The sequence below is a fragment of the Triticum urartu genome, chromosome 7A (genome assembly GCF_056163025.1).
Source record: "Triticum urartu cultivar PI428250 chromosome 7A, HENAU_Tu73, whole genome shotgun sequence".
Taxonomy (NCBI): domain Eukaryota; kingdom Viridiplantae; phylum Streptophyta; class Magnoliopsida; order Poales; family Poaceae; genus Triticum; species Triticum urartu.
This window is the reverse complement of record NC_141879.1, coordinates 690,096,819-690,113,610: the sequence shown is the minus strand read 5'-3', so window position 1 is coordinate 690,113,610 and position 16,792 is coordinate 690,096,819. Positions and strand designations below refer to the sequence as shown.

The following is a 16,792-nucleotide window of genomic DNA, read 5'->3' as shown; positions in this document are numbered from 1 at the left end:
AATCTGCGCCTCCCCTACGCCGTCCCCTGCCCCGTTGGCTGCTGCTCTCCCATGTGGGCAGCGGTGGGTGCTTGTGCTCGCCCCGCCGGCCCGGAATCAGAGGCGCGCGCCACCCGCCACGAACGGCGGCGACAAAGGAAGAGGAGGGAGGCGGAGCATTCCGTGCGCCGTCGCCGCGGGATGGAGGCGGAGCCTGACAAGGACGCGCGGCTCCTTGAATGGGTCTACCACCGGTCGCTTACGAACGTGGAGACGGACGTGCGGCGGCTCCGACGGAAGAACGCCAAGGCGCTCCAGTTTGCCATTGAGCAGTCCGAGCGCGAGGCGGCGGAGGCAGCGGAGGAGGCGGCTCAGCTCGCGAAGCTCAAGTGGCACCAGGACAGGAGGTCCAACGGCTAAAAGGGTTTGTCATCCTCTCTGACACCTCCGATGACGATGACGACCACAACTCCTCCTCAGACGATCTGCCACCAGCCGCCGACGCCTACAGCTACGCCGGCGACCGAAAGGCCAAAGGGCCGACGAGGAAGTGGTGAATCTCCGCCGCCTCCGTCTTCAATTCCAAGTTTTTAGTAATCTAGTTTAAATTTGTCCGTCGTTTATGTGAATTATGTGAATTGTAGATCTTTTGGACATCCATCAATGATCTTTTGGTGATCAAAATGTGCATTTCTCTGCCCGATTCTATGTTTGTGTGATGATCTACGTCCTTTTTATCTACATTGCATGCTAGTATGGATTTGAGGGACTGGATATGAGATACACGGATGTGGACGACCAGATTTGAGGAGTGCCCAGTCAATACCCGCAGGCGCATCCGCGGGCATTTGAGAGCCCGGATTTGCAGGTTGCACCATCCGGTATGAAGGTAGTTGATACTCTCATGGTCTAAAAATTATTCATAAATTGACATCATTTGAGCGTTTTTAAATCTCACGGCTAATTCACCAAGCCGCTGCTAGATTTGGCGTGAATCTTCTCTGCAAAACACCTGTCACTGCTGACAAGGCGGCACATGACGCACCACGTGTTAACCTCGCTGTCAAGGTCAATTATATACAGTACATACACACGGAAAAAGGGAAATGGTTCAACAGTCCAACAATTTGGACTTTGCGTCGCACGACTCTTTGGAGTTTGGGGCTCTCCACCACCACTCCCTCCTTCCCTCCCTCCGTCCCCCGACTCACTGCCCACTCCCCACCCGCGCGCCGCCGCGGCGATGGACTCGCTCCGCCACCGGCCGTCCTCGCTCCGCTCCGCGCCCGGCGGCGCCGCCGCCCGCCGGCGAGGTGAGTGCCTCGTCTCCCCGCTCCCCGCCCCTCCGCGTGGTTGGTGTACTCCGTGTGATTGGCGCCTTTCAGTTAGCAGCTTTGACTAGATGCTGGCGCTGTACGAATGGTTGTAGTTAAGCGGGAGGAAGTGCGAGCTGACCTTACCGGATTCCGGGAGCGAAAGCGATGCCGGGGAGTGCGGTTCGTTGGGATGGGATAGGAGTGTTCTCCTAGTACGCCGCCCTTCTCCGGAATAGGAGTAGTAAGCCGAAAGGGGTCAGTGTTTTGTCACTGGTAATCGACTGGAGAAGTCGTGTCAAAGTGTTTGTACTCGCTAGGCCGACGAAATGGATGTACCGGTAGGCGTAAATGAACCTGCAGACGACTTGAAATAGTTTGACCATTCGGTACTTTTGTTAATAGCTTAATACTGTATTTTTGGGGGAAATACAGCAGTTTCTTTGGCCACCTGGTACTTTTCTTCATGGTGAATGGAGAGGACGCATGTTTTTTGCCTGGTGAATTTTTAGCGTGTACCAGGAGGATAGGTTGTGAATGGGGAAGAGATTTATGGTGCGATTTAAGTGACATGTTTTTAACTTGTTACTAAGGTTAGTAGATAACCTGTCTGTTTTTGTTGGAATGATTTGTCATGCTGTGTGCAAGGGCTGTGAAGTAGTACCAAGGTGATGCTGGGGCATTTGTGGTTTCAGTTGAGCCAGTGTTTGGTTGTGTCAGACACGAACGTATGCGCTGATGTATTCCTGATATGTTCGTATTAGTTTCATGCACAGTTCCTCTGCTATTGTAGTAGTACTGTATGCTCAGATGTTTTTTGCTTGTGTAAAATTCATTGTGGTCTGTAATCAAAAGCAGTTGTACAGTTGTACTACAACAAGTCTAGTGAGCGTTTCTGTGTTATCAGGCGCTTCCCGTCTTCTTTCGGCGCACATAACGGACTGACCTTATGGAAATGGAGTAGGCAAAATGTAAAAATAAATAAATCATTATCTTCTTGGCTGATCCTATTCAGTAGTGAAAGGACTAAGCAGACAATATATTTTCCAATATCTGAGTTCACATATTGTCACATACCTTGCATTATGGATGAAGTTCTTCAATCTTTGTTTCCTGAGTGCTTGACGTAGTTTTGAAATGTTGATTTTCCAGATCATATTCTACCATCATTCTGTTCCATCCAACGAAATGGTGAACGGCGAGTTTCTTTGTCCATCCAAGCGTCCAAAGGCCCTACTGTTGATCGTTGTAAAAAATTCTTGGATTGGAAATATTCCAACCATAGGATATCACATCAATCGATAAATACTTCTGCAAATGCTGGCCAATCACTACAACCTGAAACTGAAGCACACGATCCTGCAAGCATCTGGAAGCCAATATCATCTTCTCTGGACGCGTTCTACAGGTTTTCTCGGCCGCATACCATAATAGGAACAGTTAAGTCATGTTGATGTTGCTTCATTTACATGAATCAAGAGCGTATAAGATCTCTTAATGAAGCTAGTATGCTTGGGCTGTGGCATGCTTTTACTCTCTCTGGATCTAAGAGAAAAATTCTTGTTTAGGCAGGCACTAAGCATAGTCTCAGTTTCCCTACTAGCGGTCGAGAGCTTATCTGACATTTCTCCCTTGTTCCTCACTGGTTTGCTGGAGGTACAACTTTGAGCAGCACTTTTCTTCTACAGTTATGGACTTGTATAAAAAATGATGCATTTTTGCTCCCATGTAGGCAGTGGTGGCCGCTCTTTTTATGAACATCTATATTGTTGGATTGAATCAGTTGTTCGACATTGAAATAGACAAGGTATTGTAGATTCATTGCAGTCTAAAATGTTTTGGTTGTGACTTTATAGTACTGCTTTCTATTATATCTGTTTCGAACTTCTATGGAACCTAATGTTGTTAACTTGCCAGGTTAACAAGCCAACTCTTCCACTAGCATCTGGGGAATACTCTCCTGCAATGGGGGTTGCAATAGTGTCAGTATTTGCTGCTATGGTAACGTCTTTTTAGACATTTATTACTGCTATGGTAACTATGTTTATTTGTCTGGAAAGAGATTTGGAAGTCTTATAGCTTATTTTGACATTTCCTTTCGATGTATTACTTAAGCATTTATCTTCTACTCCCTCCGTTCCTAAATATTTGTCTTTCTAGAGATTTCAAATGGACTACCACATACAAATGTATGTAGACATATTTTAGAGTGTAGATTCACTCATTTTGCTCCGTATGTAGTCACTTGTTGAAATCTTTAGAAAGATAAATATTTAGGAACGGAGGGAGTATATTACTCTTTGTAACTAATGATACTCCCAGACAATGAAATTAAGTAGCACAGTAAGAAACAAGTTCCTGCATAGGGACTTCTGAACTTTGATGGATATGCGTGGTTGAGCACCTGCACTTAACAACACTTCCATTTCTCTTAAATCTAGTGAGGGTGTACATTATTGTCGCAGTTCTCCCGCTTCTATTTGCTAGTTACACGGCGGTGAATAAAATCTATTCCATTCATTTGTAGTTGCGATAATCTTGGAAGAATAATTTGATAGTTGATTTACTTAGGCTCTTTGCTGTCAGTCTGTCAGACTAACAGGAGTGTTGCTATTTGAACTGCAGAGCTTTGGCCTTGGATGGGTTGTTGGATCACCACCTCTGTTTTGGGCTCTTTTTATCAGCTTTGTTCTTGGAACTGCTTATTCAGTCAATGTAAGAGCTTACGTCTTTATGATCATCAACTCAGCACATATGACTTAGGTTCCCGTATATTCATATTTTCTGTGATTGTGTTGTTACCTACTCCCTCCGTTCACTATTATAAGATGTTTTGGATATTTCAATATGGACTACATACAGATTGAAATGAGTGAACAAACACACTACAACGCGTCTGTATACATCCGAATCAGAAAAAGCTAGAACATCTGATAATAGTGAATGGAGGGAGTATTTTGCTGTAATACAAAGCTTTAGAAGGACTAATATAGTAATAATAATCTACTTTTGAATGCTACTATAATCTAAGTGAAATGCTTATACCAGCCTTTTTTTTTACATTCACATGGGCCTGAAAGATGTGGATAACTGACATGCGTGGAACCCACCTATGAGACTATACCTGATCTGCACTTTTAATGGGCTAACATGTTACAGTGGAACACCTTGCTCGCTCTGCACTCTGCAGAACACTCAAATCTGATGGTATAAATGGGCCTCAAAACGTTTTGGGGGCTGGCATGTGGCATAGCCCAAAATTGACAGATAAAAATCACAGTGATATATGGAAATATTTGATGTGAAAGCATTTCGTCCATTAGTTCATATCCCTGCATAATTATCTGGAATATCATGGTATTTGGTGTGATCTGTTGATACCCATTATTACCTAAGTAAACAGAGCCAACATTTCCATTTTTGTATTCTACAGCTGCCGTACTTTCGATGGAAGAGATTTGCTGTTGTTGCAGCACTCTGCATATTAGCAGTGCGTGCGGTGATTGTTCAACTGGCATTTTTTCTCCACATTCAGGTAAGTCTTCTTCGGATGATCTATTTGAAAACAGAAGCAACTTATAGTAAGACATAATGTTCTGTTTGGAACTGTAATTTCATTTTGATGTGTCTTGTTCTATGAACATCACATGGTAACTGCTACATATGATTTATGCTGTGTTGCCTTGTCTTTCTTTCAGACATTTGTTTTCAGAAGGCCGGCAGTCTTCTCAAAGCCATTGATATTTGCAACTGCTTTCATGACATTCTTCTCAGTTGTAATAGCATTATTCAAGGTAACGAAATCTAGTTTCTGTACTGCATTACTGCAGCTAAAGTGATTTGCTAATTGAATGCTCATAAATATCCTTTCATGGTTTGCTAACACAGTGCTCATTTGTTGATTGCTTTTGATACAAACAATGTTCCCTTGAGAAATTTTGTTTTTTTCCTGCAGGATATACCCGATATTGAAGGGGACCGCATCTTTGGAATTCAATCTTTTAGTGTTAGATTAGGTCAAAGCAAGGTTAGTAGTAAATAAAAAACATTGCTATTTTGCTAAGAAACTTACTGTTGTGGTTGCTGATTTAAACTCCCACACAGGTTTTCTGGACTTGTGTTGGTCTACTTGAGGTTGCCTACGGTGTTGCGATACTGATGGGGGTAACTTCTTCCAGTTTGTGGAGCAAATCTCTAACTGTACGCCACAACATCTCATAGATTTCCACTGCAATGTCCATCATTAAATTTAAATTATCCATTTTTTGCCAACCAAACAATTTGAGTATTAGGCTTTGTTCTGAATTGATTACCACCATGGAGCTAACATCTCCAGTCATCTGTAGAAGGCTTTTATTTCTCTTATGATTGAGAAGTAGTTATGGAAATTAATATGGCTTTATTATGGAAATTTAACCTCTTTAAAATTCAAGATTGATCTGAGCCTTGTACCTTTGTTCTGTTTTAGCATTACAAGGTAAGTTAAACTTTTGTATCCATTTAAGCTTGCCCAAAACATAATAACAATTATATAATTAAAAAGGCTTAAACTTCTATAGGCTATTGTATAAGTGGTTGTTTGTAGTCCCGTTTATGAGCATGGGTTTTTGCAGGTCATGGGCCATGCAATCCTCGCCAGCATCTTGTGGAGCAGCGCACGGTCCATCGATTTGACAAGCAAAGCTGCGATAACATCCTTCTACATGCTGATCTGGAGGGTAAGTGCTGACATCAACACCAGTTCCCCGACCTTTTGCCGCATCCTTCTCAAATAAAATTCCTTGTACTGTCCAAACATATTCAATCAGTTCACCTTCCGCGCCTTGTGGATCCTGGAATGACACACCCTGTTGACTGATATTCACCCCCCTCACATGGCTCCGCAGCTATTCTACGCGGAGTACCTGCTCATCCCTCTGGTGAGATGAGGACCGACAAGCAGCCCCACGGAAGAACTTCAGTGCCGGAGTAAAGCTGTGCTGTGCCCAATAAAACTCCCCGAGCCTCGCCCCGGTACATCGTTGATTTTCCAGCCATGGATGGTGGGATCACCTAGATGGACAACCTCCCCATGTACCCGAGCTGGGCCAGGTGAGCTGTAGTTAGTGATGCTAGCAACAACTCCTGCAGCAGGCACACGGCTGCCTGGAAAATAAGGCTCCCCACTCCAACTCCAACTACATTCTGCTGTACGTTTTAGAACTTGTGAATTTTGCTCTGGTTCGTTGTTGTTGTCTAGGATGTTTGGAACATTGCGCACAAACTTTCTTAAATCTTACCAGGAGGGGTGAGAATTGGCAAAATTGGTCCCTTTTCTGAAGTTTGAACCCTCCTCTAAAATCTTAACAAGCAAACATAACCATTCTGTACAACACAAGGTTATCTGGCGCTGAACTTGACAGTCAACGTCTATGGCCTACTCTTTTGCCTTTTGGCGATATCTATGAACCTCCTTGCAAAGTGGGTTTCTTCATCATTATTCCGTGTTGCTGCCGCATGATTAAATTGTAACGAAACTTCTTCTGCAATTTACCTGAAATGAACCAGAGAAAATGAAAATAAGCTCTCAACCATCGGAAACGGGTGAATATGGCTGCAGCATGGATCATAATGTTATGTACGTACCAGTTTTACGTCTGAAAGGCATGGCAGCAACCCAGCTGAATCAAAAGAATAAAATTGTATCAGGCCTTCTGAAAAGGAGAGGCTAAGGTTATGCATTATGCACAAGAATGTAAGAGTGAAGTAGCGTCACCTGCCCCGAGCAGCACTCTCCTTCTCCTGCCTCAAGCATGCCGGGACAGAGTCAGAGTCAGACCCTTGAAGGAAAAGAAATTACAACGGTTAAACGTGTGCCGGGGCGAGCAAACTGTATGCTTACAACAGAGGTAAGTGTCTGTCAAACAATGTTCTATGGAAACAAACACTAGCTAAAAAGATAGCAATTCCCCATGCAAGATAAGTGGTCTAGACCTGTATGCCTGATATGCACCACTGTGAAAGATGGAACGCCTCTATGCTTCAAATACTGCCATAATGTGTTTCTAATCACAGATAGGGCTGTATGTCGGTCAATTTGGCAGCTCCCCTTCCCCATATCATTGAACTTGTACTCCCTCCGTTCTAAATTAGTTGACTTGAATTTGTCTAAATACGGATGTATCTATACTTGTTTAATGTCTATATACATTCGTGTCTAGATAAATATGGGTCAAGTAATTTGGAACGGAGGAAGTAGGTGTCAGCCAAACATTAAAGAAAAAAAACTAGGAAGGCTGCTGTGAATCTACGTAATTCCAGCAGGCGCAAAAGACACTCTAATAGTGTTCTATTACCTGCAGCAACACGAAACGGAAAATACAGGAAAATGTGCGAGGATAGGGTACAAAGGAACATGTGTGGAACACCTACAGTGTTTCTATATATGTACGGCCATAATATGCAAATATCACACTTCTTATTTCTTAACGGTACACGTATTGGAAATTTGCGCCTTTCGTGCTAAAACTATCAGGAAACCACAGGAGGCCATCAGGTTCAGGAACTCAGTTTCAATTTTGAATGTGCTTTGCCAATGCTGGTGCTGGTAAGTGATAACCAGGCCAAAAGACCTTGCGAAGGTAGACGTAGAGATGTATTAGCAGAAAAGGTACACCATTGTGCGTCCATATACTAATATTAAGGAAATCGATTTGTTTAAGCAGAGTATCTTCGAAATAGCTCTTATCCCTTTCTCAACATTGTGCAAGATGTGAACTGTGGTACCAAGGTGGCATTATAATTCAAAGCAAAGTAATCAAATAACAACAAGATAAAAAAATATGCTTACGGCTGCTTGAAGGATCATACTGCCATGCATGGACTAAGTGGGAAGAGCGCACGATCAGCTGGGTTGGTGGCTCCGGCATATCGAATTCACCGGATTCCACAACCTTCCTCCGTCGCAGGTCCACGGCAAAGATGCAGGAGCCGAGGAAGAAGTAGAGCTTGTCCGGGTCCGCGGGTCGAGGAGCGCAAGCGCGGGGATGCTCCCTGGCAGCATGGCGTCGAGGTAGCTCTCGTCGGCCCAGATGTCCGGCAAGGGCACGCGGCGCTCGGGGTTCCATTTACCAGCCTCGGTGGGCGCCCACGTGCTCACCACCGGGGCGGCGGGATCGCCATGGATCTGCACGTACCTCAGCCTTCCGCTGCTCGCCTTCACGCAGCTGTGGGAGGCCCTGTTGGCCAAATTTGCCACTTTTCCCGGAAGCGGGTCGATGATCGTCGGAAGCGGGACGTGTAGCAGCTCCGGCTTGTCGGAGTAGGGGTCACAGGCGAGGAGGCCGTACGAGAGCCCACCCACCAGAGCATCCCTCCGTGGGAGACGACCCCCTCGCAGAACCACTGCCGGTGCAGCGGCGGCGAGTAGGCGAGCTCCGTCACGGCCCACTTGTACTGCCCCACCGTGTAGCGGAGGAGCGTGGCGCGGCCGGAGCCGTCGCCGGAGGGCTGGAGCTCGGCGACCACGCAGCTGTCGCCCCTCGTCATTAGGCCGACGTTGGCGCCGTCGAAGCCCATAGGGAAGTCGTGCTCGCGGAAACAGGTGGCCTCACCTGTGCGCGCGTGGCAGAGGTGGTAGGTGACCTCCCCGCCAGGCTCCGTGGCGCAGAGGAGGAGCAGGCCGGAGGGGTCCGCAGCGGCGACGTAGGGGTAGCTGGGGAGGCAGGGCGGCGGGGAGATGCGGAGCGGCACGGTGAGGATTGAGGCGCGCGGGAGCTCGTCGCAGGCGACGGAGACGTCGGCGCCCGGCGGGAAGGTGCGCTTCGCCTCCTTGTCCTTCACAACTTTAGGGATTCGAGCCAGGATGGACCACCGCTCCGGCGGCGGCGGCGGCGGCATGGCTGGCCCGGAGGGATTTGATCGATTAGGGTTAGGCCAACTCCAATGCTGGACCCTGATTCGTCCGAGTCTGTCCGTTCTGGTCCAAACTGTTCGTAAAAAATATTATCCGGCTTGACCCATTTCGGGCATAAATTTTGGTTGGGTTTTGCGGTAGACACACACGCGCCGTCTCGCCATTCGCCTAGGGCCCGCGTGTCAGCCATCCAACTACCTCCCACCGATCCCATTAAATCCATATGAATGGATGGGCCCGCCGGTCAGCCAGCCAGCCGCCTCAGGGTGCATCCTTTTTTGTGGTGAAGCCGTGGACCCCTCAGCCAGCCAGCCAGGCCAGTCCACTTCCACTTCCCCACCCCGTCTCCACGTCATTGCTCCCTTCGTGTCTGACACCAAACCCTAGCCTAGCGGCAGCACCCCACCTCGCTCCCCGCCAGCCGCCGCGATGGGCTTTTGGAAGTGGGTGACAGGCAAGAAGGGCAAGCACGACCGCGAGACGGGCCCGTCATTCGCCTCGCCTGGAAGCGTGGCCAGTGGCGGAGCCAGCTATCTGGCAAGGCCTGGCAGCTGCCACACCTAAATTTCAACCAAAGGTACTAGTACAAGTACGTAGCTGGTGGGGATGATGTAAAACTCCGCCGAACAGAGCACGAGTACACGCAGGATAATAGAATATGGTACTTAAATTTGGATTTTAGTTGTATTTGCGAAACACAAAGTATTTATATATCTAATATTCTAGGCAGTTTTTGGTCAGTTGCATTTTACATGCTTTTCTCCTTCGTAAGCTCGGCCATACCTGAAAATTATTTCTGCATTCGCCACTGAGCGTGGCCACCCACTCCACCTCGCATGACGCATTCTTAATCTCCCGTCCGGCGACTCCTGTACGCTTCTGCCCGTACATCAAGATGGAGGTCTGCCACCGGTACTGGCTGATTGGAACTCCGCTGTCGTGGTCCAATGCCCACCTCCCCAACGCGTGGCATCTGAGCCCGGATCGGATGCCGGACCATTTTGGGGGCCGCTGCCCCACCTCTGGACATCACCTCCCTACATCGACCTGACCAAGGATGATGACTACGAGGATGGTGGCGCCTGAAGACGGCGACATCATCGACAGCGCGGGCGGGCGGCAGATCTACCTTTTTAAGTTTCTTTTTAAAATTCGAACTTAAGTACTATGTGCGGGCCGTGACGAAGATGTGAACAGTTTAATTGAGTTTGTTATATATATATATATATATATATATATATATATTATGTTTTAAGCTATTTTGAAATGCCTTCTTTGGGTTTTTAAGGTGTAATGCCTTTGGGGGGGGGGGATTGGGTCCAACACAGACAATATTTGGGATGCGGCCGCGCGTTGGTGCACCGACCGGTTGGCGGCGAAACCGGACATGGGCGTCCGTTTTGCCGACCCAAACGGACATAATCCGGACGGAATGAACGTCCGTTTGGGGTCGGCTGTTGGAGTTGGCCTTAGCACTTGGGTGATGGGTAGCGGCGGCAAGTGGGGGATCCGGGAAGAGTAAAGAGAAAGGGACGAACACACTTTGTTTTCCTGCATCTACAGTCAGGCATCTTAAATTGGTGTCCGGGCGGGTAAAAAAACCCTGACCCACCCGGGCGCCTCAAACCGACCTCAAATGAGCCGGGTGAATGACACCCCTCACATTCGGTCCAAATCTAGAACGGGTATGGGCAGCCCAGTCTGTCCTTACTTGCCCTGTTCGCTTCTCCTCCAAATCCACTTCTACCCCAAATCGACTTCTTCTCCCCAAAATCCACTCCTCGCTCGCCATGTTCGACGGCGATGGAGCGGGCGGCGGCGGCGGCGGAGAGAGCCGCATGGCTCCAAGAGGAGCAGACCCACGTCGCCCGGCGCATGGAGAGCATCGTCATCTCGTCCTCCTCCTCCGCCTCTGCTTCGGATAGTGACGACAACGACGAGCCTGGAGCCGCTGATGCCTACACCGAGTCCAGCTGCCGAGACTCCAAGGGGAAGCGTCTAGGGAGGAAGTTGTGAAATCCAGCACCCTCCCCTTGTTTTAATTGGTATCAACTAGTTAACTATGTTGGAAATATGCCCTAAAGGCAATAATTAATGTATTATTATATTTTCATGTTCATTATTAAGTTCATGTTTCTATGCTACAATTGTATTGGTTCTTGAATATGAGATTCAGAGAAAAACCCAAATACATGTGTGCAAATATAAACAACAAGTGATCTCTAGTGTAGCCTCTAAGACTAACTCATGTATTAAAACTAACTCATGTATTGAATAAGGATGCTATCAATATATGAGAACACCGTTGTCATGATTACAACGGAGTTGGATAGACCCAACTTATATATTTATGAGACATGTCATTGCTGCTATGTTGTCGGTACTTCATATAACTTGTTCACATTTACATTGTCCCTTGGACCATGAGAATATTCCATACCAACATACCGATGGTTACTTTAGGGTTTACCACATGCACTCCGCATATGGATGTGTAAATAAAGGTGACTTACAAGTATACCGAAAACCTATGTCTCGATAGCGATAGTTCAAGACCGAGGTTTACTCCTCTCACGATAAAGAGATACCTTCTGGGCCCACTCGTTGTTACGGAGTCATTATCCTGTGGCAAAGCTGTGATAACATCCCTCATTTGAAGGGTAAGTGCTGACATCGCCCATTCCCTGATCTTTCGCTGCATCCTGCTTAAATAAAATTCCTTGTACCGTCCAAATATATTCAACCAGTTCACCTTCTGCGCCTTGTGTATCCTGTTAACTCACGTTCACTCCCCTCACATGGCTCCGCAGCTGTTCTACGCGGAGTACCTGCCCATCCCTCTGGTGAGATGAGGACCGACAAGCAACCCCACGGAGGAACTTGAGTGCCGGAGTAAAGCTGTGCTAAATCCGTTTGAAAATCGAATGGCCATGGACGGCGCCGAATAAAATCCCCTGCCCTCGCCGCGGTACACCGTTGATATTCCAGCCATGAATGATGAGATCATAAGATCACTACCTAGAGATGGACAATCCCCCAACCTCCCAACGTACCAATGCTGGGCCAGGTGCACCAGCGAGGTGTATGTAGTTGGTTGATCCTAGCGAACAACAACTCCTGCAGCAGGCACGCACTGCCCGGAAAATAAGGCCCCTTGCCCCCATCACATTCTGTTGTAGCTTGTAGTACATTTCATCCGCACATTGACTTTTGTGGTGAAACGGGCTATCCTCATCAGATACAGTCCGCCGAAAACCCGGTCGTTCCGTAGGGCGAATTGCGCTCCGGTTCGTCGTCGTCGTCCCGGGTGTTCCAAACATTTTCACGCAGATGGCAGATGTCTGAAATTTGTCCCATGGATGGATGGGTTTGAATCATGCCGTGCAGCAGCAAGAGGATGGGAGGGGTGGTACAGATTTCTTTTGGGAGATTTGACACCATGCCATGCGATGCGTGCGCGATGCAAAGCTTGTCCTGTGGCGTGGCGCCGGCGGGAGCCACCGGCCACTCTGGGGGCACGGGCCTACGGGGTCTCCGGCGTATCGTCGAGGCTTGATTCTGCATGCGCAGGGCGCTCTGGGACGGAGCATGTGCCTGCCAGCGGGCGGCATGCATGGGCATGGCCGCTCCTGCCGGTGGCAACGCTGAAGTCAGCGCCGATCAGACGCATGGCAGGGCCGTTGGCCGGCCGGCCCCTCTCCTCCGTTGAGGCCGCGGCTGCGGTCGAGGACGTACGAGAACTCTTAGAAGCTAATGGACATTTTTACGTTGAAAAAAACGAAAGCAATCATTGGTTGAGTCAAAAAATAAAAAATATTGGGGTGTTGCGAGAATCGAACTCACGACCTCTCGCACCCGAAGCGAGAATCATACCACTAGACCAAACACCCTGTTTGTTTTCTTTGCTCCACATAATTCTAAAATAACTAAAACAACGCCTTTCTGTCCAGGAAAACCGGCAATACCCCGGTTAATCGCCATGCATGAGAAAAGGCATACCTCCAACAACGGTGAGATTCGCCTCTTGGTATGAGCGTGCCTACACTACACACATAGTATTAAGATTGAGTTTATTTGGCCCTCGGAGAGTATGGTTGTAATTTACATGTTTTTTACGATATCTTGTGTCGTTAGAGACATTGTACTTATAATTCCAGACTTTTATTCACAAAAAATAATTTAGATATACTGTCATGGAAGTCTGTTTTCACAAAGAGAACTCAGACCATTTAAGTTAACTATTCCCCTTAACTGTGCTCGCATGAGTAAGGCGACTATAGTTTCCGACGCGTCCCACTGCGCGATCGCCGGGCTGCCTCGTCTCTTGTGGCCTTAGGACCATGGAGACGCGGTGGATCTCCCTCTTTGCCGGCAGGAGGGTTTCGTTTTTAGAGGTTTCTTGGACTTTTGATAGGGTTTGTGTCCTGCTCAGTAAGACGAGATGACAGCGGCGGCTCTCTGAAGATGGAATAAGGTTCTCCCCCGTTTAGCCCCCGATGATGCTTCTAACATCGTCGGAGGGCATGTGGAGGTTTGTTTCTGGCGGATATCATGGGCTCTGGTCGGCGTTTGTCTTTGATGGATCTGATCTTCATTCATCTAGGTTCGTGTGTCTACATGTTGTATCCTTTCGATGTACGCTTCTCTTCATTGGCGGCGGTTGTTGTTCTGGTGTGTTGGTCATTTGAGGCCTTATCACGACGACTTCTCTACTGTCTATTTAAAAAAAGTTTTAACGACTCTGGTGATGGAGGGGTGATGACGGCGGCGGATCTTCGGATCGCTCCATTGCTTGTAGTCGCCGCTAGGTGGTCACGGACCTGGATGAATAGATAAGTTCGATGAAAAGATTTTATTTCTAGTGTTTTTTGTACTATCTTGACAGTTCGATGAATAGATAAGTTTTTTTTTTGAAAAAACTCAGACATTTTTTAGGTGTTCTCAGACTGTTTAGCTTTACTAGTAATCATGCACGTGCAACGCACGTGTCCACCAACAAATATAAAGTTGACCGTGCCGAAAGGAATGGAAATTTTAAATTATAGTTGAACATAATAATTTTAACATTCCTTTAAACAACAAATAAATACATGTGGGAACATGTACTGACTACTGCATATATGGTTCATAGACAGTTTGTGGAGGTTTCACAAAAGAAATACAACATTACAAACTGTAGGCTCGAAAGATCAGATATACTGGAGAGGCATCTATGTGAAAATGAATAAGGTTACATCTGCTTTCAACATACTATATAGCTCGTTACAATCCACCAAATAGGACTACCCAACAGTTTACAAATAGGGCAATTATGTCCAGCAGTGACGTCACTATCCATGTCATTGTTGTCAGTGGGCACGACAAAATATCAGGTGGATTCTCTACCTCTCGTGAACCACACAATCTCCGGTGGTTTCAAGCTAAGCTAGGCTCGCCCGAATGACAATTTGGCGTAGGAAATTGTTATATCATCACTAATGTCTGAATTAGAATTTAGGATACCCGTCTTGCAAACAGAACAATCAGTTTCTCTATTTCCATAAAAAAAAAGTAAACACAATCCATCATAGTGTAACTGCAACTATCAACACAAGGCCATAATTTTCTTTGATTCTGCATCCAGATTGAACTATAGATTTATTAGCAAAAAAGGCAGCATCTAAAAAAACAAATATTGTACCAGAACATGCAATTTGTAGAACTTGATACCATGGAAATAAAGTATAGTGCAATGGAAATAATAATAAACTTGATCAAGAAATTTTTGATTAGACGGTACTTATAAGATATTACGACTGGACCACTACTGAACTACTACCAAGATTCCAAAACACATATACCAATGCGGCGGTGCTGCTGCTTCTCGCCGGCAGGGGGGTGCGCGGTGGAGCTGCCCGTGCTCGCCGGCACAGTGCAAGGCGGAGCTGCTGCTGCTCGCCGGTGCAGGGGAGGGAGCGGGGCGTTGACTTACGCATGCGGGCCATCTCTATCATAAACGCGTTTAAAATGGATGAATCGGTTGATTTACACACATGGTAGTTTTTAGTCACAGATTAGCAAAAAAGTGGTACTTTTCAGGACAAAATCGTAAAGTGGTAGTTTGTAGGCACGGTTCCATGAATTGTGGTAGTTTTTGGTTAAATACTCATGCAAAAAAACACACACACACAGACACACTCAAAGGGAAAATCTGGAGATTGTTAGCCAATCCATTGAGAGTAGCATTGTTACATATGCAAATCATCGTACTAATTAGAAGAGCATAACCTGCGACCTGCGCCTCCTCGGTCACTACATTGAGCCCAGTCTTCTTGGCAGTTGCCTCGGCCTTGGCAGCATGCAGCCCCTGCCCCTGGTGTGTCCATGATGGTTGGGACGATTCAGTCCGTGGTGTCAATCCTTGTGAACTGCCAAGTTTCAGTACCAGTGCAAAAGAAGAGTAAATATTCACGTCAACCTAGTGCAAGCTGCTACCTGGCATTTGCAGCTGCCATTCAGAAAAATGTGTGTGACAAAATGGTTTTATAAGATCTTATGCAATTTCCCTATGAAAGCTCTAATGCAAACACATTAATTACACATATCTGATATGCTTGTAAAGTATAAATGATTAACTTATAATCATGGTTGCCATCTTGAAAAGAAGATCTCACATATGGGCTGACACATTTTAAACACAATATTACAATCTCCATCACAACGGTTCAGAGATGAATGGTAGGCATAGAAAAGTAACTGAAAATTTCTACAACTCACATCTGACGAAACTTGATAGTCAAAACTTTTGACCAACAGAATAAATACATGGACCAGTGTGCAGCACATATAGTAATTAAACATAGGGCAAAATGTCAATCTAACCTATGCAGTTTAATTCTACGCCAATGTGACATCAGTGATTAGAAACTATACTCATAACATTACGTTTCAGGGAATAAGAGGCGGAGGAGGCACATATATCCAACCAGCTGCTCCTGTGCAGATGAGTGCTGGCCGGCAACGCTCGAGCGAGGTTGGCCTCTCGGGTTTTAGACGGCCGCATGCGAGATCAAGGCGCTAGCACAGCGACGTGATTCAGAGGTCAAGACACCGGCCTGGTCGGTCATGTAGCCGTTTGTTGTGGCTGTAGAGATCGGGTGGCCAGCGACACCACGATGCGCTGTACTTTGCACGCTTCCATGATTCGAGTACGGTAGGCTTGGAGATGGTTCCCTTGAGCCGAGGGCGCTGCAACACCATGGTGCGTAGGGTTAGCGTAAGAGGAAAGTACAACAAAGCACGTCCCATCTTCTATCTAACTCAAAGCAAAGAGGAAACAAAAATCTGGGACATTGGTAAACAAGGTAAAACATGAAGATATATCAGCTAGAATCTGTACCTCCATATTAGGACAGTGGTAAACAAGGTAAAGCATGAAGATATATCAGCTAGAATCTGTACCTCCACATTGCAGCAAAAAGTAGCAACAAACAACGTATAACAGGAAGACTTGTTAGAAGTTCTACCTCCGCATCGAGATGCTTACAAAAGACTCGTCAATGGAAGTGACAAAATCAGGGACCCATGTCAAGTATGATGATTGCGCATAAGTAACACAATCAAGTAA

At 46.6% G+C, this 16,792-nt stretch overlaps 1 protein-coding gene, 1 non-coding gene and 1 pseudogene across 3 annotated transcripts; 1 reads left to right on the top strand and 2 right to left on the bottom strand.

Annotated features, from left to right (window-relative positions):
- Positions 1–1,075: 1,075 nt before the first annotated feature.
- Positions 1,076–6,595, top strand: LOC125520233 (putative homogentisate phytyltransferase 1, chloroplastic). Its single transcript, XM_048685092.2, has 12 exons — positions 1,076–1,292; positions 2,445–2,731; positions 2,865–2,948; positions 3,025–3,099; positions 3,210–3,293; positions 3,918–4,007; positions 4,726–4,827; positions 4,991–5,086; positions 5,248–5,319; positions 5,397–5,492; positions 5,906–6,010; positions 6,179–6,595. Exons 1-12 carry the CDS (start codon positions 1,223–1,225, stop codon positions 6,218–6,220), a joined length of 1,203 nt encoding a protein of 400 aa, XP_048541049.2. The 5' UTR covers positions 1,076–1,222; the 3' UTR covers positions 6,221–6,595.
- Positions 6,596–10,308, bottom strand: LOC125520232 (uncharacterized; annotated as a pseudogene). The gene is made up of 4 exons (XR_015610208.1): positions 8,122–10,308; positions 7,048–7,111; positions 6,918–6,952; positions 6,596–6,825 (listed from the first exon to the last, which is right to left on the bottom strand). The product of XR_015610208.1 is annotated as an uncharacterized LOC125520232 (transcript).
- Positions 10,309–13,004: 2,696 nt separating this feature from the next.
- Positions 13,005–13,076, bottom strand: TRNAP-CGG (transfer RNA proline (anticodon CGG)). The gene has a single exon. It is a non-coding gene; the product is annotated as a tRNA-Pro (tRNA).
- Between the last annotated feature and the right edge of the window lie 3,716 nt (positions 13,077–16,792).

Bases quoted from the DNA above. Each gene is read 5' to 3' on its own strand.
- LOC125520233 (XM_048685092.2), top strand. From the start codon at position 1,223: ATGGACTCGCTCCGCCACCGGCCGTCCTCGCTCCGCTCCGCGCCCGGC. The intron at 2,949-3,024 runs GTACAACTTTGA...GCTCCCATGTAG, and splicing joins TCCTCACTGGTTTGCTGGAG to GCAGTGGTGGCCGCTCTTTT. The intron at 6,011-6,178 runs GTAAGTGCTGAC...ATGGCTCCGCAG, and splicing joins TCTACATGCTGATCTGGAGG to CTATTCTACGCGGAGTACCT.